At 40.4% G+C, this 20,391-nt stretch overlaps 2 protein-coding genes across 2 annotated transcripts; one reads left to right on the top strand and one right to left on the bottom strand.

Moving 5' to 3' along the window:
- The first annotated feature begins 2,993 nt into the window (after nucleotides 1-2,993).
- On the top strand, nucleotides 2,994-8,603 carry dpysl2a (dihydropyrimidinase like 2a). The gene is made up of 13 exons (XM_062416842.1): nucleotides 2,994-3,093; nucleotides 3,254-3,438; nucleotides 3,624-3,788; nucleotides 4,067-4,128; nucleotides 4,267-4,347; nucleotides 4,439-4,507; nucleotides 4,826-4,946; nucleotides 5,032-5,188; nucleotides 5,472-5,613; nucleotides 5,719-5,889; nucleotides 6,459-6,638; nucleotides 6,765-6,954; nucleotides 7,071-8,603. Exons 1-13 carry the CDS (start codon nucleotides 3,074-3,076, stop codon nucleotides 7,160-7,162), a joined length of 1,635 nt encoding a protein of 544 aa, XP_062272826.1. The 5' UTR covers nucleotides 2,994-3,073; the 3' UTR covers nucleotides 7,163-8,603.
- Nucleotides 8,604-14,506: 5,903 nt separating this feature from the next.
- On the bottom strand, nucleotides 14,507-20,130 carry adra1aa (adrenoceptor alpha 1Aa). Its single transcript, XM_062417666.1, has 2 exons — nucleotides 19,233-20,130; nucleotides 14,507-15,063 (listed from the first exon to the last, which is right to left on the bottom strand). Exons 1-2 carry the CDS (start codon nucleotides 20,128-20,130, stop codon nucleotides 14,507-14,509), a joined length of 1,455 nt encoding a protein of 484 aa, XP_062273650.1.
- Between the last annotated feature and the right edge of the window lie 261 nt (nucleotides 20,131-20,391).

The following is a 20,391-nucleotide window of genomic DNA, read 5'->3' as shown; positions in this document are numbered from 1 at the left end:
TTCAGTCATATACACATGTATGTAAAATGTTACAATGCTGGACGTTCATATTAAAAAAAAACAACAAAGTGTTAAATAATTAAGTAACGTGTCCCTGTGAGCAAAAAGCAGAGGCTTCTGACTGCTTTGAACGGTTGGTTTCCAACAATTTTTCTACTTTCAGCCCGAGCCAACGTCAGCTCGTGATGAATTTCTTTGTATGGTCAGTGTCCGTGTGCAACTTCCGCTCTGCTAACATTATGGTGTTTTTCCATTGTTTTGGTGGGAGTCATGCCGAGCCATGACTTGTGTTGATCTGGCACGCTGTGAGTGTTTTTCCATTGCTCAGCAGGCAACGTGAAATAAGTAGTGTACCTGTTGGAGGTGTGGTAGTTGTCTGCAACTCTTCATCAAACATTGTCATCACTGGCTGTTTCTACTTATCTACTTCGTACTATTCCTCACTGCATTATTTCTAACTGATCCAAAGAACAAAGAGCTCCAAATATCTGACATATCTCTATATATTGTTGGTTTTTAGGGCCCAAAAGAAGCACTGTTCAATTCAGTTAGGAACATGTTTCATTTCCTGTACATTCTTCACAATAAGAGTCTCCCATTATTAAGTCATTTAAAGGCTTTTTATATGAAGTGGTAAAGCTGCAAATGTTGGGTTTGCATTGGTGGTAGCTCAGCACAACTCTGATACTACTGCCCCACAGCAAGCTTCCAGAAAGCTGGTCAATCAGAACAGTGTGGGCTATCAGGAGGAGGGTCTCAAATCATGTGTTGCAGAGAAAACGCAAGTCTTACGATTCATTTGAATGGGGGTAGTGCTGTTAGGCTGCGGGGGTTTTGGCCACAGCAGCATTGGCCTGCAATGAGAAAATTGTTCCAGAGTCAGCTTTTGGAGAAACACATCTGACGTCACGCTGCAGTGGCCAATCACAGCCAGTGATCAGAGTGATCAGACCTCTACAACCCTGGAGGACATTTCTCTTCGTTAGATGAGGTTAAAAGTAAAGTTGGAATTTGCTGTCAGCTTTCCAGACTTGTTTTAGAAAAGACGAGAGAGAGAGCTGAATACACCAGTGAGAGAAAGAGAGAGTAGCTGTGGTCGAGGGAGCTAGAAAGTGAATTAAATCGATAAAACATTATTTTCTGATTGTTTCACAGCTGTTATGTTCTAGAGTACGATAAACACGCCCACACCTACACACTCCTCCGTCCAACCCTGCGGTGGTGCACTGCACCACCTGATTTATTCTGAATACAGCCTTAAAGAGACAAGAGCTAAAATTGCCTGTTAAGAAACAGGATGAACTGACATGCTGTAGTTTTTTGAACTGTAAATTGTGGATTCCAAAAACAAAAATTAGCGTTACAAGTCCCCTTTAATTTAGACTGCCCTGTGATCTGTCTTTCTACATTCTAAACATTATGTACTGTATGTAGCTGTCAGGCCTCTCTCATAGGTGGAGGCAATGTTATGAACTCATAGACCCGAAATCCCAGACACAACATGCATACGGCAGCATGCCCCCAGACACACACACACACACACACACACACACTAGACACCACTTAAATGAAGCGCATACAGTAGTTTCACACTGCACAGCTTTGCATAAAGCATCAAAATCAACACCTCAACACCAATAACTGAATTCTTTAATATCACCTTCATGTTTGCTCCTTCATAGTTTATCTTTTGTGCAACCATATTGCTGGTGCTGAAAATATTCTGAGCAGATTAATGACAGAATATTAACAGGATTAATAATGAGTACTTTTTAGTCAGTTAATAATAAAAACAACTGTAGTAACCTCTCTTTGTTTCTTGTCATAGATTAATAAAACATAGGTTTATTTGGCTTCTAATGAGATTAAATAAGAAATATAAAATATGTTTTAGCAACTTGTAACAGACATTTTTATTAATTTTCTATTCACTATAATATTAAATTAAGTAATTTATAGTGATTTTTAGTCCTTAATTGATTCAATAAAGATGATAGTGCTGCAAAAGCAACATGTTCTGTTTATTCTGATTAGCATGATTGCTTTCGTATCACATAACCAATGATAAAGTTGTTTATACAACAAGTAAATCATGTTTTATTCATGCAGATTGTGTGTAAAGTATGTAACACACAGTGAGTACTTCTATTTATAGTATAGGCTACACTGCTTGACACCTGAGCCCTCTGCTAAATATATTTAGTTCTTAGAAATCAATTTAGTTAAATGACTTTTGATCACAGGATTAATCACAACGGTTTGTATTCAGAGAAGCGTATATATCTATGTTCATTCTGATACGTTCATTCAGGGAGTTTAGAAGTACAATTTAGATCCTAGAGAAGTACAATCTTTTCTAGCCACAACTTGTATAACATATATGTCCCCGCTGTCCACGTTCCGCCCACTTTGGACATTAGAAACGGAGTGTTTGCTGCTGTGAGGTTTATAGTCTTTGTCTTCACTCGCTTTCCTTCCTGTCCTCTGAGACCCCAGGAAGCCTTTAGGAGAAGTAGGCCAGCCTCGTGTGCCCTCCTTCCCTCTCATACAGGTGGAGCTAATGATGCCACTCATGTTTGTGCTCTTCCTTGAGCCAGTCTGTCATGCATCATTTCCAAACTATATGTAATGTTAACTAAATCCTATAGGCTAACTATACCCAGTTATTCCACAGGATGAAAAGTTAAACATAGCCTAGTTTTCATATGAGCAGTGTTGTGCTTGTTTGCAGTGTTACAACCGCAGTAAAAACTCTAGCAAACTTGGACTAGTTCCTTTTTAGAGCCTGATCAATTTATCAGACATTTTCACCTCAACACAGTTATTACTGTATATATTGATATTCCAAACATACAGTATGTTTAACGTATGTTAGTAGACAATTCTACAGTAAGATGTCTCCCTTAATCATTTTTTAAAATATGATATCAGTTTTAGGCTAAAAATCCTGTATTAGTCATTTTGTGCTTTGTGGGTGATGTGAAATGCTTGCTCTTCCTTTCAGAGTGATCGTCTCCTCATCAAAGGGGCAAAGATAGTGAACGATGATCAGTCATTCTTGGCTGATATCTACATGGAGGATGGAGTCATCAAGTAAGTTTGATTTCACTGTGTTTTTTTTGTTTTTTTTAACTGAGGTGACATAATTCATCATATCTTCAAGAAATCAGCATACACCTATTATATTGATTCTTCCATCATTCATTTCTGTATTCCTCTGTTGTTGTTTTTTTTTCCCGTTACTTACTTGCAGGCAAATAGGAGATAACCTCATTGTTCCAGGGGGAGTGAAGATCATAGAGGCACATGGGAGAATGGTGATGCCTGGAGGTATCGATGTGCACACCCGCTTCCAGATGCCTGACCGAGGCATGGTGGCAGCAGATGACTTTTACCAGGGCACCAGGGCAGCTCTAGCTGGAGGGACGACTATGATCAGTATGTACTACATCAGACAGATGTCCACATGTGTTTTCAGCTCGTTTATAAAGTGCAGTAAGCCTGTTGCAGAGATTTTAACATTGCATGTGTGGATTCTGTCAAGTGTATGATACGCAGTATAATTACGCAGTTTGCTTGCGTACACAGGAATCCTAACCTGTTTGTTGTTTTTTAAATTATAGTTGACCATGTGGTGCCGGAGCCTGGCGTCAGCTTGATTGCAGCTTTCAAACAGTGGAGGGAATGGGCTGATAGCAAGTCCTGTTGCGACTATTCTCTTCATGTGGACCTCACCGACTGGAACAAAGGCGTTCAAGAAGAGATGGAGACCCTCGTTAAGGATCATGGTATGTAGTATCAAATTACATCTTATGTAGCATTTAAAATCACTGTACCTGCAGCTCTTACTGGTGAAACATTACCAGTTTTCAGTTGTAAAATATGTTTTTCTCGTTCTGACATTGTATGGGGGAAAAAAAGAACCTTAAAACAGTAACTTAACATTTCTGCCCTGTAATCTTTATCATTTTGGTTTTTCTTTTTCTCTTTCGCTCTTAGTTTTCCCTCTTTTGCTCTCTTTATTCCACCTTTAGGCTGTTTTCTCTCATAAGTTTTCTATCTTCAGGTGTCAACTCTTTCCTGGTCTATTTGGCTTATAAGGATGTTTTCCAACTTTCTGACTCTCAGGTATGCTCGGCCTCTTCTTGTCTGCGCTCTCTTGCTGAGTTGTCTGTCACAGCATTTGTGTTCTAGGCTGTTCGATGTCTTTGGGGGACAGTACATGGCTAACCCATGACCTGACTAGTCTTTTTCATGATATTATAGATCTATGAGGTGTTCAGTGTCATCAGGGACCTCGGTGCCATTGCACAGGTGCATGCTGAGAATGGAGACATCATTGCAGAGGTAAAATACAACCCAGATTAAGCTGATCAAGTTTCAGCTGTTGGCAGTTTTTTGCCATTTTAGATCACAATGTTCTTGTGTGGCTTTTTAGGAGCAGAGGCGTATTCTCGAGCTGGGTATCACTGGGCCTGAAGGTCATGTGCTTAGCCGTCCAGAGGAGGTAAGATCTTGACCTCATACGAAACATTATCACAGTATCCTCATAACAAGCTGTGGGATAATCTGCTGCTGTATGCTTAAAAGAACAGAAGAGATGCTGTCAGAAAGACGGAAAGAAAACCAGGCTGCTGCTGAATCTGACTGTGTGTGTGTGTGTGTGTGTGTGTGTGTGTGTGTGTGTGTGTGTGTGTGTGTGTGTGTGTGTGTGTGTGTGTGTGTGTGTGTGTGTGTGTGTGTGTGTGTGTGTGTGTGTGTGTGTGTGTGTGTGTGTGTGTGTGTGTGTGTGTGTGTGTGTGTGTGTGTGTGTGTTGGTCTGCAGGTGGAGGCAGAGGCAGTCAATCGCTCTGTCACCATAGCCAATCAGACCAACTGTCCCCTCTACATCACCAAGGTGATGAGCAAGACTGCTGCTGATGTCATCGCCCTCGCCAGGAAAAAGGGTAGGAACGTTGTTTTTGAACTTTTTCTTCTCCATTACTCACTACATTAAACTTTACTCTAACATTGTGCCGTCTGCACCTGTAGGTGCTGTGGTCTATGGAGAACCTATATCTGCCAGCTTGGGCACAGATGGTACCCATTACTGGAGCAAGAACTGGGCCAAAGCAGCAGCCTATATCACTTCTCCACCACTCAGTCCTGATCCCACAACCCCTGACTACCTCAGCTCTCTGTTGTCATGGTAGGTGCTTTATGACAGGGCCTAAAGAAAGCTGAAACACAGTGTGACATATGTAACTGCTGTGTGCTGCATTTTATATTGGGACTACCTTCATTGTGAAATGCCCTTTGCTGAGGGGGGACATTGGCATTTAGATTAACAGTACTGATTAATGTTCATAATATAAAAATAGAATCATTAATTAGTGGAATTAATCTCTAATTTACATATCAAATAATTAGTAAAACGTGACAGCTATTGCATGAAGAAAGTCTTTAGTTTTCTTGTGTTCTTTCATATCCAGTGGGGACTTGCAGGTGACTGGTAGCGCTCACTGCACCTTCCAGACTTCTCAGCGTGCTGTAGGCAAAGATAACTTCACCATGATCCCAGAGGGCACCAACGGCACTGAGGAGAGGATGTCCCTAATCTGGGACAAATGTGTGGTGAGGCAGACAAAAAATAAAAAAGATCCTCTCATCAAGTATTCTAGTGACAAAAAAAAATAGCTTTTAGATGCTATAATGTGATTTGTCATCCTGTGCCACAAGGTGACTGGAAAGATGGACGAGAATCAGTTTGTGGCAGTGACCAGCACAAACGCGGCTAAGACCTTCAACCTTTACCCGCGCAAGGGCCGCATCGCCGTGGGCTCCGATGCTGATCTCGTGCTGTGGGACCCAGATTTCACCAAGATCATCTCAGCCAAGAGCCACAACCTGGTCAGATGGTTACTTTGTCTTAACTCACATCCACAATGTCTGTATTTGTTTATTTGTCCTGGACATTTTGAGACCAAAATTATTAAAACGTTATGTGATGTGCTGCAGTGCAAATTGCATGCTTTAACATGCTAAGTTAGCTTTGTTAAGAAGAAAGTTACAGTGGCTGTTAAAGATATTAACACACCTGTACAGGAGCAGTAATAGATTAAGTAGTACATTATAATATTAGTGAAACATTTACTTATTGTTTACAGTGCAAACACTTTGGTTTAATCATTTTTATGTAATTAGAGGTACTGCAAGTGCAATCAACTGCTCTAGAAGCAGTTCCAAGAGCTCATTTAATGTAAATTAATATGTTGCAGAAATAAAATTACTTTTAGATGAGTTGCTACATGATAATAAAGTGATAATCAGGTAAATATATTTTATATTAATATATGTTTTATATTTAACAGCATGATTTATGTAAATAATGTGATGGGACACACAATGCATTCCATCAACTCTGTGCAGTGTTTTAGTTTTCCTCCCTTTCTTATATTACAAGCCTCTTCTTCTTGCAGGCTGTGGAGTATAACATCTTTGAGGGCACAGAAGTGCGCGGAGGCCCCCTGGTGGTAATCAGCCAGGGTAAGATTGTGTTGGAGGACGGCAGCCTTCACACCACGGAGGGCTGTGGGCGCTACGTCAGCCGCAAACCCTTCCCAGACCAAGTGTACAAGAGGATTAAGGCTCGCAGCAGGGTGAGTTGGCATCGCAGGTAGTCGCTTTGCTGCACAGGCGCACTCTCTCACCTGTGTGTACTGACTGACCAAAATTTCCTCTCTAACTGGTATTCTGGACACTCACTGATGGATTTTTATGTTCAGCTGACAGAGTTGCGAGGAGTCCCCAGGGGCCTGTACGATGGGCCGGTGTGCGAGGTGACTGTGACACCCAAGGTGATGTCCACCGTCTCCTCGGTGAAGACTTCTCCTGCCAAGCAGCAGCAGCCGCAGCAACAGCAGGTTTCTGTTCAGCCTGTGCGCAACCTGCACCAGTCTGGCTTCAGTCTGTCTGGTGAGTAAAATCAAACATTTTGTTACTCACATTTTCCCATCCATGACATTTTGGCATTTCTATCTACAGAATAAACAACTCAAGCGTAACAAATGGCTGTCATGTTAATGTTGCAGGTGCCCAAGTTGATGACAACATTCCCCGTCGTAACACTCAGCGCATCGTGGCTCCCCCGGGAGGAAAAGCCAACATCACCAGCCTCGGCTAAGCCGTTTTCTCACTTTGGTGCAGGGCATCATGGGACCAGAATCCACCATTACCACCATCACATCACATCTGGTCCACAACACAAACCTGTGACTCCCCCGGCACCCCACCCGAAAGCACTCCATCCATTCTCATTCACCCACTACTACGTCACCTCATGCAAAACAAGAAAAAGCACTATTGCATTTTGTTTAATCTCTCCTGCCATATTCCATTGTTAAGGAAGAGTCAAGTGAATTGAAACAGCTTGCTTTTTTGCAGTTTTTTCAAGCCCAGTGTGACTATTGATGAAATGAATTTGTTTACATTTGTTTACTTTTTTTTGTATAATTTGTGCTGTACATGTTTGAATTGTTAAATTGCCTTTTCTGCTCAAAAATCAACAGAAAACAAATCCAAGAAGCGGTCAGTTTTATGAGCTGGCATTTTTAGAAGTAGCATAGCATTTGTTTACAATTTTTCTTCTCGTGCTGTTCATTTCTCAGATATTAAACAGAATGTGCTGGCGGTCGTGCTACAACCACCTGTCCGCGTGCGTTACATTGTTGTAACATTGCTGTTTTAATACAAAATACTATAACATTTCTGATATAGAAAATTCCAAATACTAATCATAACACATTTCTTTCTAAAGTGGACAGTATTTGATTTTGTGTAGGTCCTGCAGTATACTGAGTGCTGCTGAACAATTCACCTTGGTCTTCCTTTTGTGTTATTGTTGCACTTTGTCCCTGTTTTAAAAAAATGAATCTTTTTGATGTTTTTATCATGTTAAGTCATTTTGATATGCGCTGACTGCACTGAAAGGAAAAGAAAGGGTATTTAAAGGGTTCACACCACTCATTCATCTTCATTCTGAATCATTTTAAAGGGAGGGAAATGTTTGGCACATAAGAGTTTGTCTGAGACACATGAACATTTCCCCTCATTTCATCATTTTGTTTTTGCCTCATGTTTGTTTCAAAGGTTGTCAAGGCAACAAGTTACAATAATCAGACCGGTATATATTGTTCAGGACCCAAAACAGACACTAAGAAACTAGAAAGAGAGGTTTTTCCGACAGCCTCTCTGCACCTGGTGCTATATGAAACTCGCTGTATATGATCAGATGATGTCAACATGATCTGCACAGCAGTTGTGTCAGCTTTGTAATAACAGCAGCCAGGGTAGAGTTTCCATTTACCCAGTTCTGACAGAAATTGTCTTGCACCTGTAACAATCCAAATTGTAAAAATGTATGTGAGCTTGCAACTTTTATTTGTGTTGGATATGTCTGTATGCTTTAAGGATATTTGTTGAATTAAAAATAATTGCCTGCCTGTCCTGTAAGATATTGATAGCACACTGTATCTATGAAGGCTCTTAAAGAAGTGAAACTGTGAACTTTGAGACCTGATGAAAAAAAAGCGTCAGTATGCATATGAAACCCCCCCCCCCCCCCCCCCACCACAGTGTGCTGATGATGTGTCCACTGTTATAGGTGTTAGTGTTGTGAATGAATTACCAGATAAACAGTTCTTCACCCCCCTCTACCTTCCCCTACCAGTTGTTGACACCAGTTTCACCTGAGATAGTAACTCTGTTCACGAACCACAGCAGGTTTTCAGTGACACCGCACTGTGAGCTGCTCTGTACGACCAATCTCCTGCATACTGTAAAACACTGGATCGTTTCTTCCTCCATTGCCTTGTCAAGTGTTGGTTTTGTATGCCAAGCTATAATGTGAAGTGAATTACATTTGGGAAGGGGTCTTGGTAATGGTTATTGAGTTGTAATGTTGAGCACTGTTGTTGACCCTCTCCCAGCTATAGCGTGATACTCTCGGTCATGTATGTTTTGTAGGATACCAGGGTTTTGGGGAGGGGAGGGGGGGATCATCAGTCCTGTCAGCATTTGACCCTATCTGTCTTGACTTCAGTGGATTAAAATAATCAAAATGAAACCCATGGCAAGGAGTCGTTTTTTGCGCATGAATCAGTTAACCATGTAGAATTTAAAGGTAACACTTAATTTTATTTAAAGTGCAGAATTACCATGCAGCAGGATCCCAACACACTTTACAGTTAAAGAGAATACATAGGCCTACAGCAATCAAACATCAGAAACATCAATGTAAGAGGGATGTTATAAAGGTGATGGACCCGATTCAGGTAGGCTATAACGAAGTGAATAAGTCAGGTTTTCAATCTTGATTTAAATATTTCAACTGAACCTGCTTCTTTGATATGTAAAGGAAGACCATTTCAGAGAAAACGGGTATGATAGAAAAACACCCTGAAACCAAATGATTTTTCGTTAACTGAAATAATGATTAGGAGACCAGCATCGAGAGGGCATATGCAGGGTAATATGTAAAGGCGATGCAAATTTCTGCAAGGCCTTATGACGACCTTAAAATCAGCTTGCACAAGAGAGGCCAGAATCGGTGTTATATGGTCAAATGTTTTTGTCATGATTCTAGCTGCTGCTTTCTGAACCAGCTGGAGACTACCAGCACATCTAGGAAGACCAGAGACAAGGACATTACAATAATCAAGCCTAGAGGATACAAATGCAAGCATGTTTCAGCATCATATATTGATAGAATAGGTTGCATTTTGGCAATATTAGGCTACTAAGACGAAATGATGCTGTCTTGGTTATAGACATAATCAGCTGGAATGTCAGACAATAATAAAAAATGAATTTGATGGTCAAGCTTTCAGACATGATAAATCCATCAATGTTAGCACTCAAATTCTCATACAAATAATATTTGGCTGGTGGAACATCTAATAATTCCACTTTATCAGCGTTAAGTTCAGACCCATCTATTTTTTTTTAAAGATTTCTGATAGACATGCCTCTAATATTAGTGGGGAAAGGTCGTTTAGCTTTACAGGTCCACATATGTATCATAAATGGAAGCAGTTACCAGAGTGGTAATGGCCTCAGGGGAAATTATTTCTAACTGTCAAAGAGTGCAGTTGGTCTGAGTCACAGCGTCTACATCCATCAAAAATATTGGACAGTACACAACCATCATTATGACAGGAGTGTGGACTTGTGACTTTATCTCTAATTCAATCAATCTTATTTGTGAAGAATTTCAGAAAATCTTCTGTATGAGTCTGATAACAGTATCAACCAGAATCCAAGGATTATTATTTTTTATCTATGTTAATCAAGTAAGAAAAATACCCTTCCTAGCAGCAAAAAGTGCAAGTTTATACTTCTTAAAACTCTCAAACCAAGGAAGATGAAAAACTTCTTGTTTTGTCATACGCATCCTGCACTCGAACTTTCTTTAACTCTGTCTGAGTGCATCTGAAAACCATGGCACCATGACTTTATTCAAGTGTGTTTTCTGTTTGTTACAGGAGCAACAGAGTCAAGCGTTTTGAGCAAGGCACTATCCAGATTGTCTGCGAGATTATTAAGGGAATCAGAATATGCACTAGAGGTGTCAAGTGATATCAGATAAACACTCAGCCAGTATGAACCTAGCAGTGGTGTCAATACAGCGATAAGTATATGTATTAGGTTCTGAATACTTACTTTGAGTACAGAGAAACATTGAAAAAGACACAGGAGTGATCAGAAACTGGCAGCTGTAAAACATCAACATGAACATCATACCCTTCAAGATTTGGTCCAATGTATTTCCACAGTTGTGGCATTCTTAACATGTTGGGTAAAGTCAAGACCAGTAACAAGGTCCATAAATTAATTTACATGTTACAGTTAAAATCATATCTGATAAAAGAAATAGACAATGATTTAGTAAACTCATACAGAAAATTGACGTTGTGCTTTGGGGGGTCTATAAATGGTTAATGCAAGAATGTGTTGTTGAGTTCTAATAATCATGGCTAAATATTCGAAGTTTGAGAAATCTCCAAAAGTGCATTCAGTGCAGGTGAACAATTTAGAAAAGATGGTTACTATTCCAGTCCCTTTCTTTCCTTGTTTAGCAGAAAATAAGAGGCTATATTCTGGAGGAGAAGCCCCAATAAGTGTCACTGAGGCAGTGGTTGAGAGCCAACATTCAGTAGGAAATACAAAATGTGGACCATTTTTGAGAAATAAAAACCATGAATGTAAAAACTCTTCCTAGAGAGCAATCTAAAGTTTAATTATGCAAACTTCAAATCATCTGAGGAGGACATATAAGGTGCAGAATCAAGCTTCAAGCTGATTTGTACTAAGTTTGTTTTGTTCTAGGCCTACATCTTTGGTGTAGGCACCAGCTTGAGCTGTATTACATAGGACATGTATGTTGTGGTGGAGGTCACTGTGTGTATCAATTATAATGAAAAACAGAGAAAAAATAGAGAAAATGTCCTGAGGCATCTAGATTTTGTTAGCTATGTATAAAAACAGCTGTCACTAGCAAAGAAGTACTAAGATTATTTACTTAAATGAAAGTGCTAGTACAATACTTAAAAACCTTAACTAAAAAAACAGAAGTAAAAGTACTACTAGTTTTGCAGACCAGTGGTCCCTTTGAGTGATATATATGACATTATTGGATTGCTAATACTGATGCATCAGGTACCCTTTTGTTGATGTAGCTTTTTACCAATCAGCTGGTTTTAACTACTGCTTGAACCACAGTAGTTCCTCAGCAATTTTTGATAATTTGTTTTGGTCCTTAAACAGTTATTTCAAATATCTGAGAAGTTTAAAGGGGGAATCACTCTTTGGTGAAAACTGTTAACAACTGCTATTTTATCACAAGAGGACACAAGCCAGAAATGTTGGAAACCAACTTTAATAATGAATTGTATTTTATTAGTGTACTGTGTGTTTTTCTATATTAATCTGGAAAGTCATAGCTGTCAGTAAAGGGTTAAATAAGTATTATTTATATAATTCCATATTACATAATCCTTTCACAACAACTCATTTCCAGATAGTTATTATTAAGGTACTAGACATATACGATACTGTCTCTGATTTAGAATTTAGAAATCAACTATCTTGTTGAGTCAAACCACATCGCAGTGATAGAACAGCGTAAATGCAGAGTGATAATTAGACACTAGGTGGAGGCACAGAGTTATCAGATCAGTGCTGTTGTTCTGGCTCCTCAGATTCTCCCCCCACAGGGACCCTTCCAGTAAAATGAATTGAGCCAGACAGCAGCTACGTCACAGCCAATGCACAAATCAACGAAACTTCTGTGATTAGTTGGAGCAAACCCCCTCTCCCTCTTCCCACCCCCATCTCCTCTCTAACCTCTGGCTGTTTGACAGTTGTCCAATTAGGACTTATTGTGTTGAGTGCACTGATTAAACTGGAGAGGGGAATCCTGATGTCAACATCTTCGCCCAACTGATGGGAGCTTTAGAAGAGAGAGAAAGCGACAGAGTGAGAAAAAGCACGGAGAAGACTTGACAAAGCTAAACCCTCCTGGGGAAGTGTGCAAACATGAGTCACCAGCAGTGCTTGCTTTGCTTGCCATCCACTGAAACACAGACAACACTAATATAAGACCATATCTGCCATCACTACAATATCATCATGTACATTAATCTTGAAATGGATTCAATTTATTTCCCTTTAGAATTAACAATTGTGGGTTTTGGCTTTTTGAAACTTTCAGGAACACACGCATAGAAAAGATCCACTTATTGATATTTTCACCATGAATACATAAAATTAGGCTCCAGCATAAAATCAGGGAGTGTTGCTGAAACACAGGAGGGGTGTTCTTGCTCTGTTCCAGTCTATATCTGACTCATGCAAGGCTGCAGATCTAATTATAGTATTCATTACAGCTACTGCACTTGGAAGATGATATATCTTTAAAGCGTGACACACAGGTATTTTCTGGCAGAGGTTTTTATACGTAATCCCACCACTCTCTGCATTGAAAGACACAATAGAGGGAGGAGTGAATTAGGTCATCTGTACCATCTGTAATTTATTGCCGCTGCTGGCTGGTTGCTCCTCTCCTAATGGCATCTGAGCAGAGATGGTGTGATTTAGAGGTTCACAGGCATGCCAGTCAATGACAACGCGGACACAGACAGGCACTCTCACTGCGTTGCTGGTCCCTCCCCTGTGGGAAAGCTGTCTGTCGACTCCACTTCCACAAACTGAACTTAATGCGCGGAAGGGGAGATTGGCTTTAACGATGCCGGCTGCATCTCTTCCCCTCTCACACTCACAAAGGGAGTACATCCTGGTACTACAGAAGAAGCAGCCAGGAGAAAATAAATCAATACTGTTGGAAGAGCAGTTGTCCTCTTGCCCTTTGATGTAACTGCGTAAACAGAGAAAAAACTTCGCAGTACTGAACTTGCTCTAAAAACACTCAAGTTTTCACCTTCGCACTGTCAAGCAGCACCCTCACAGGGGATCTTATGAAGGCCGGGGTAAAGAATCTGCACACGTCAGAAACAAGGAGAATAGCCCGAGAGGAGAATGTTTGAGACTGTGTATGACTTAACTTGACATCTCTAAATCTGATGTTTTTTTTTAAGAGGCTTGGGGGCCGGTCAGGATTGAGGTCATCAACCGCAAGGTCAGATAAAATTCCACAGAAGTATATTAAGACATCCATCTGGCACTGCTAGGAGGTACATGAAATTGTGGGAATGTGGATAGATGAATTAGACGTTTTTTGGGGCTATATATTTAGCTAATAAACCAAAGGGGGGAAAAAAAGAAAAAACAAAACAAAAACAAGAGTCCAAAAATGTCCTCATGAATCCCTTGTTAGGAATATGTCATAGAAATTTATTGTAATGTGACATGGAAGTACGCGAGGTTCCTTGGTTTTTACTGTGTACACAGCAGTACACAAACAAGACTTTGAACAGGAACAGAATTAGGCAAACTTTGGAGACAACTGGAGCACCACTGACCAGCATATTCGTAGCATTTGTTGAAATCATGCAATATAGAAAAGTTTCTTATTTACATTTGTATACATTTTAACTACTCTCTGTCATATAAAATATGTAAACAACATAAAAATCTTTTGGTCCTCTTAAGGAAATACTTTCACAGCTTTTCTTTTGGTCCACCCTCAGGAAGTGTTTCTAGGATCTTTCTTCTGCACGTACAAAATTGATTTATTCAGATTTTTGTAAAAAGACGTATTTGTTCCTGTAATATTCTGACAAATCTTTGAAACCGTGCTTTGTCGATGTCTGTGTTCAGAAGGCCAACAAGCTATAATCCTCTTAAATGGTTAAAAGCCAAGAAATATCAAGCAACAATATCAACACTAAGGTATTTCAATTTCAAATTTTAACCACAGCTCTTCTTTTGTGATGTTAACAGAGCAAAGGAAATATACTCATCTGTGACCTTCAGAGGGGAATCATGACTAATGGATGAAGGATTACAGTGCTTATACAGGCTCTCCTTTTTCAGACAGGGACAATTGGTGGATTTTAATGGTGGGAAGGTTTCCGGCTTGTGGGGGGTGGGCACAGTTTGACTCTTGCGGGGAAGTCCCATCACTGAGGATGCAGCAGCAGGTCCGCTGGAAGCTTTTGCTGCAGAATTTGGCCACTTTAGCCCTGCTTGTCTCTGCTGGTCCAGATCCACCAGTGGGGCCGCTAGAGAAGACCCTCCACTCCCTGCTGTCCCTGGAGGAAGGGGTTCTAGATAGGGCCATAGAAGAGGAGGGGCTGAGCCGACAGGGCGTCCCCCTATTGTCCAGGCTAAGATTCAGGGGCTGGTTGTGACCCTGCGTTTGAGTCTGAACTGCACCCATATGGTGATGATTATTTGGTCTGGGATTAACTCTCAAACAATGAACTCCTAGTAAACTCTGGAAAGCCTTCTTAAACTCCTGGTTGGAGCAGGGGTAGATGATGGGGTTTATGCAGCTGTTGAAGTAACCGAGCCAGAAGGTAATCTTGAAGACAGTGTCTGAAGGTCTGTATGCAGGGAATATGGAGCCTGTAGGGACATTAGACACACAGATTACAGCAGAAGGAACGCCAAAATGTGCACAGTTTGATACATCTGAAAACAAGAGAAAGAGCCTACAGCCATGCTAGCGGCTCTGTGAGGCATTACTTTGAAACAGGAGAGATTTGAGCTAAACATAACATTCTCACAGTGACAATGCTAACATGTGATGTTCAGTGGGCAACATTTACCAGTTTAGCCTGTTAGCATGCCAAATATAAAGTACCAACAGCTGAGGTTGATGGGAATGTGATTAGTTTTGCAGAGGTTTGGTCATTAACGAATGTATTGGATGACTAGACATTTTGACATGGTGGTGCTTGATGAAACTCTAGGAGCCTTGAATATGTGTTGCAAATTTCACCGCAATCCACTCAATAGTTGCCAAGATATTTCTCTCAAAAAATATGTCAACTTGCTGGTGGTACTAGAGGAAAAGTCAGAGGTTCACCAAAGTCATTAAGATGAATCCTCTGGGAACCATGAATGTCTGAGCAAAAAAAGGCAGGCAATTTATCTAGTAGTTGTAATTCAGTCTGGACCAAAGTGGCGGACCATCCGACTGACTCCCCAACCGAGAGGCTGACAGACTATTCGGCCAACATACCAGCATTTCCACCATTTAGAATACATTTTTAGAGCTCCAGTACTTATTCTATCATCGAAGCATCAAAGGTTGTATTTATATGAAATAAGCACATGATCTGCGACTACTGAGAGAAACATCATTGCACTCATTTACATCCACTTAAGACAATTTATTTTTAATGGTTTTATCCCCATGGGAAAAAAGCACCCTACTTGCCATCAAGGTTAAGGATTTTATTAAAATTGCTGTCATAAATTGTGCTGCTCTTGATTAGCGGAAGCATTCACAGCAGACAATGTGAGTGAGTTCTTTAATGAAGAAGCTGAAAAAATGGTTTAACAGCCACATTACACGCTGGCCTGTTTGTCACTGTAAATGTAGGTGACGCTGCACATATCCAGTGGCTGCTGGTGAAACATTAAAATTATTAAATGGCTGACTACTTATGTGGCTGCAATTTTATCTATCTATCTATCTATCTATCTATCTATCTATCTATCTATCTATCTATCTATCTATCTATCTATCTATCTATCTATCTATCTATCTATCTATCTATCTATCTATCTATCTATCTATCTATCTATCTATCTTCAGAGGTAGAAGGGGAGAAGCTGTCTTGTGAAATGCTTTATTGGGCAGGCTGTTGCAGGCAGTTAACCATTGGCTTTTGAAAAATGAGATGTGATATAGATGTATAGAAAGAAGAGACAGAGAGAGTTTGAGAGCAAATTATGCTGTGCCTTGCTGTACAACTCATTCATTTTGTCCCCAGCTGAACCAAAAAGAACAATTCTATTATAGCCAGTATCCTTGATAGATTCATTTTTGGAGTGACAAAGAAGGGTATCACAGATGTAAAATAAATGTATTGTTGCCCAAAATCAAGAAATGTCTTGGTGAAACAGTTTTGGGATCAGATTGTTGAGATTTTAACCTCTATTTAAGCACATGTGTCAGGTTAAGGAAAATTACATGATGCCTTGGCTCATGAAGCCCTGTCAAAGTCTTTTGGAGGACCAGTAAAATTCAGTGTGGCCCATCTGCAAAAAGGCTGTTTTTTATAGTTGCTGAGATACGAAGCTTTGACCAAACACTGACAAAATCGTGGATCCTGAGAGAGATCAAAAGAAAGGGAATAAATTCTTTCCCACATTAAACATTGAAGGATTGTACCACTACAACTGCTATGAAAACGTGGTATGACTCCTAATGCCATTGATGTTAAAATAATCAGTAAAAGAGGTTTGATTTAAAGCTGCATTCATTGATTTTTTGGCCCTAGCTGCACACACCACACTGATATATTAAAAGTTGATATGGCGTAACATGTATACACATCCAGCAGTTATGAAGCAACATCAGCATTCATTTCAAGTCCTGTTTCTGATGAATGTCCAATATTCACTTTTCTTTAAGCTCTATTTTGGTCTCCACCAACACTTGTGCACCATCTACTTTTGTCTCCAGTTTGTGCCAAGTGGATTGAAAACAACCACCTGCTGCAGCTGAGAAAGGTCCTGATGAGACTGGTGGGAGTGAATCAAAACACTACAGTTGTAAGCAGTAAACAAAGAGCTGAAAGATGCTAAATTGCTCTAAAGAGTTGGGTGATAATTAAAAAAAATATTGATTAGTACTTAAAAGAGCAAATTAACACTAGTTGCACACTATTTTTTCTCGTCTTTACTGTAATATCTCTCCCTTCAGTTGTGATATAGAGGAGGTGTACTGCAGGGTGAGTCAGTACACTGACATCGTTGTTAGATGTGGTTACAAGTGAAAAAGAGCTCACTCACCCAGCCAGACCCACCGCTGTGCAACGGAACAATCAGACAGAGCAGAAATACTCTGTTGCCTGGTTAAGTTACTCTTTCAATTATCAATACCTTGCTTTACATCTCCGCAATGTCCCTGAGGGGTACTTCTAAAATCTCAAAGACAATCCAGAAATAAATACAGAGCTGAAACAACTCATCTTTTTACGATTTCTGACATAATTAAATTCCCACAATTTATTTTCCCCCAATAACAAAATAATGTTTACTCCAGTAAACCAAATTGAACCATCACAAGATATCTGGCTCTACATGTCATAACTAAACCATTTTCTTTGTGATTCACTGCTGAATCTATCATTGTCCGCAGAATTATGTGGCAGCGGTATGGGGCCTGACGCCAGCATTGGTAAGGGAGCGTTGGTAAGCTGAGTCTTCAGCCAAATGGTAGCAGCTATATTTAAAAGCATGAGAGCATAGAATAAATTTTAAAAAAAAACCTGAGGGATTTGTGAGGGTTTTGCCATATCTCATATATACTCGGTTCGGATTTCCTTCTCACATTCCATCCATATTAACACTAGCTCCTATATTGCATGCATGACTAGCAAGCTATGTCCCCTTCCCTTCAAGCTTGTCTCGATCGGTGTTCTTGAGGGGAGCATCATATAATGTCTGATAACGATGTGATGGCTTTATCTGTCATTCCCAGACAGGCATTGTGATGAACTGACTCACAGAGACAAGGGAGAGGAAGAGGCAGAGAAATGGCTTCACACTTCATTCAAGGGTCTGTTTTTGAAGTATATGTTGGTCTGATATTTCGTCCATTTGGTTTACAGACAGGGGAGTGCCGGAGGCTGTCAGAGATCTGAAAGATTTATAGAGACTATTTATGGAACGTCTACCTGGCCAAGTCAAAGCATTTACTATATTACGCTGCTCAATAGGCCACAAGGCTTGTCTGAATAGCAACTTTAGTGTGCTCCCACAGAGGAGCAATTCAATTAATATCATCAAATATTAAACTTGCCAGCACTTAAAAGGCTGGCATTGATGTGAATCAATGAATGCATCTGTAAAATGAATTTTATTTATAGGTTTCTAAAAGTATGACTCATATGTGTGATGGCAGGTGCTCAAATGTATGAACCTGTATATTTTTCTGAACTTTTTTTTATTTTAAAAATGTAAAATGCAAAGGTTAGGCAATTTAGGAAATTCGCTTATTGCAGAGAGTTAGATGAGAAGATCAGTAACATTTTTATGATTGTACAGTAACTTAGCTTAGCATCAAGATACCCAGAGATTACAAAATCCACCTACCAGCACCTAAACCTAAAGCTAATCAAGGAGTCCAGAGAATCACTGCACCCATCCAAGACAAAGTCTAGTATATGACCACCCATAAAACAACATAAAAAGTTTTAACAATTCAGTTTGCAAGCAAGAAAAAAAAAGTTTGAATTACTGAGCTCTAGAGGTGCTGGTTGGTTACCTTTGGACAGAGTCAGAAATAACCATCTCCTGGCTGCAGCTTCATATTTACCATGCATACATGACATATGTATTGCTCTTCTCAACTAACTCACAGTGAGAGAATGATTAAGTGTATTTCACAAAACATCAAACTATTCCTTAAGCATTCATTATTTTTGAAACAATATTGTCTGCACTATATTGAGTTGATTTCTTTAATAAAAGTTGATTTGCCCAGACCAATGCTGCAGAGTGCTTCGACATCAAAAACTCAGAATCACACACAAGAAGATGGACATAATGATACTCACCAATAGGTAGCACCAGGAAAAACGGCAGCCAGCACAGCACAAAGCAGCCAACAACAATGCCCAGGGTCTTGGCAGCCTTCTTCTCACGTGAGAACTTGAGCAGTCGCAGGGCAAAATGTGTGCGGTTGCGAAGGGCCTCATCATCTGATGCAGTTGTGTTGCCTCGATGTATCCTGAGAATCACAAACTCTGAGTCTGACTTCTCTGTCTTTTGGCCCTCTCTCAGACCTTGACTCTCTCTGTGAGCTACCACATAAACCCTACAGTACATGACCAGTATGATGGACAGAGGGAGGTAGAAAGAACCCACAGCAGAGAATATAGCGTAACCTGGCTCCTCTGTGATCTTGCAGATGGACTCATCTTCTGGTGCTGGCTCTTTCCAGCCAAACAATGGTCCAATGGATATAATGATAGACAGCACCCACAGCAGCATCACTGCCAACAGCGCCCTGCGCTTTGTCATTATTGCCGGGTAACGCAGAGGGTAACTCACTCCAATGTAGCGGTCCACAGAGATCACACAGAGGCTCATGATGGAGGCAGTGCAGCAAAGCACATCCACAGCTGCCCAAACATTACAGAAGACTCGTCCAAACACCCAGCGATCCAGGATCTCTAAAATGGCAGAGAAGGGTAGTACAGTGGAGCTCAGAAGCAGGTCTGCCACTGCCAGATTAACTATGAGATAATTTGTCACTGTCCGCAGGTGTCTATGGCAAACTACCGAGAGGATTACCAGGATGTTTCCCACAACTCCAAACATGATGAAGCCACCTAGCACCAAGCCCAAAACCACAGCTTTGACAACGTTGAGCTCTGGCACTAACACCTGAGTGCAGTTGGAGCAGTTCTGAGTCAGAGGAGTTGGGGTCATATTGTCCAGCACAGGAACCATCTGTCCCAATACTATGTGAATGCTTGACACTGTCCTGTGCAGCAGAGGTAGACTGAAACACAAATCTTTTTAAGTTCACTACACAAGAAAGGGGACATCAGGGCATTCTCATAAAAGCCATTAGAGTAATGATCACATTAAGTCTGTCTTGTCAAAACATAATTTGAATGATGATGCCTCGGGCAAATGAGCCATTATGTTGGCAATGCATCAAGAAAAATAAAACTACAGGATGCATGCAGAAGTACAGCGAGAGAAGCA

Source organism: Scomber scombrus, chromosome 4, assembly GCF_963691925.1.
Source record: "Scomber scombrus chromosome 4, fScoSco1.1, whole genome shotgun sequence".
Lineage (NCBI taxonomy): Eukaryota > Metazoa > Chordata > Actinopteri > Scombriformes > Scombridae > Scomber > Scomber scombrus.
This window is presented reverse-complemented; position numbering and strand designations above follow the sequence as displayed.

Bases quoted from the DNA above. Each gene is read 5' to 3' on its own strand.
- adra1aa (XM_062417666.1), bottom strand. From the start codon at position 20,130: ATGGTTCCTGTGCTGGACAATATGACCCCAACTCCTCTGACTCAGAAC. The intron at 15,064-19,232 runs GTGAGTATCATT...ATGTCCCTACAG, and splicing joins TTTCCTGGTGCTACCTATTG to GCTCCATATTCCCTGCATAC.
- dpysl2a (XM_062416842.1), top strand. From the start codon at position 3,074: ATGGAGGATGGAGTCATCAA. The intron at 5,189-5,471 runs GTAGGTGCTTTA...TTTCATATCCAG, and splicing joins CTCAGCTCTCTGTTGTCATG to TGGGGACTTGCAGGTGACTG. The intron at 5,614-5,718 runs GTGAGGCAGACA...CTGTGCCACAAG, and splicing joins TAATCTGGGACAAATGTGTG to GTGACTGGAAAGATGGACGA.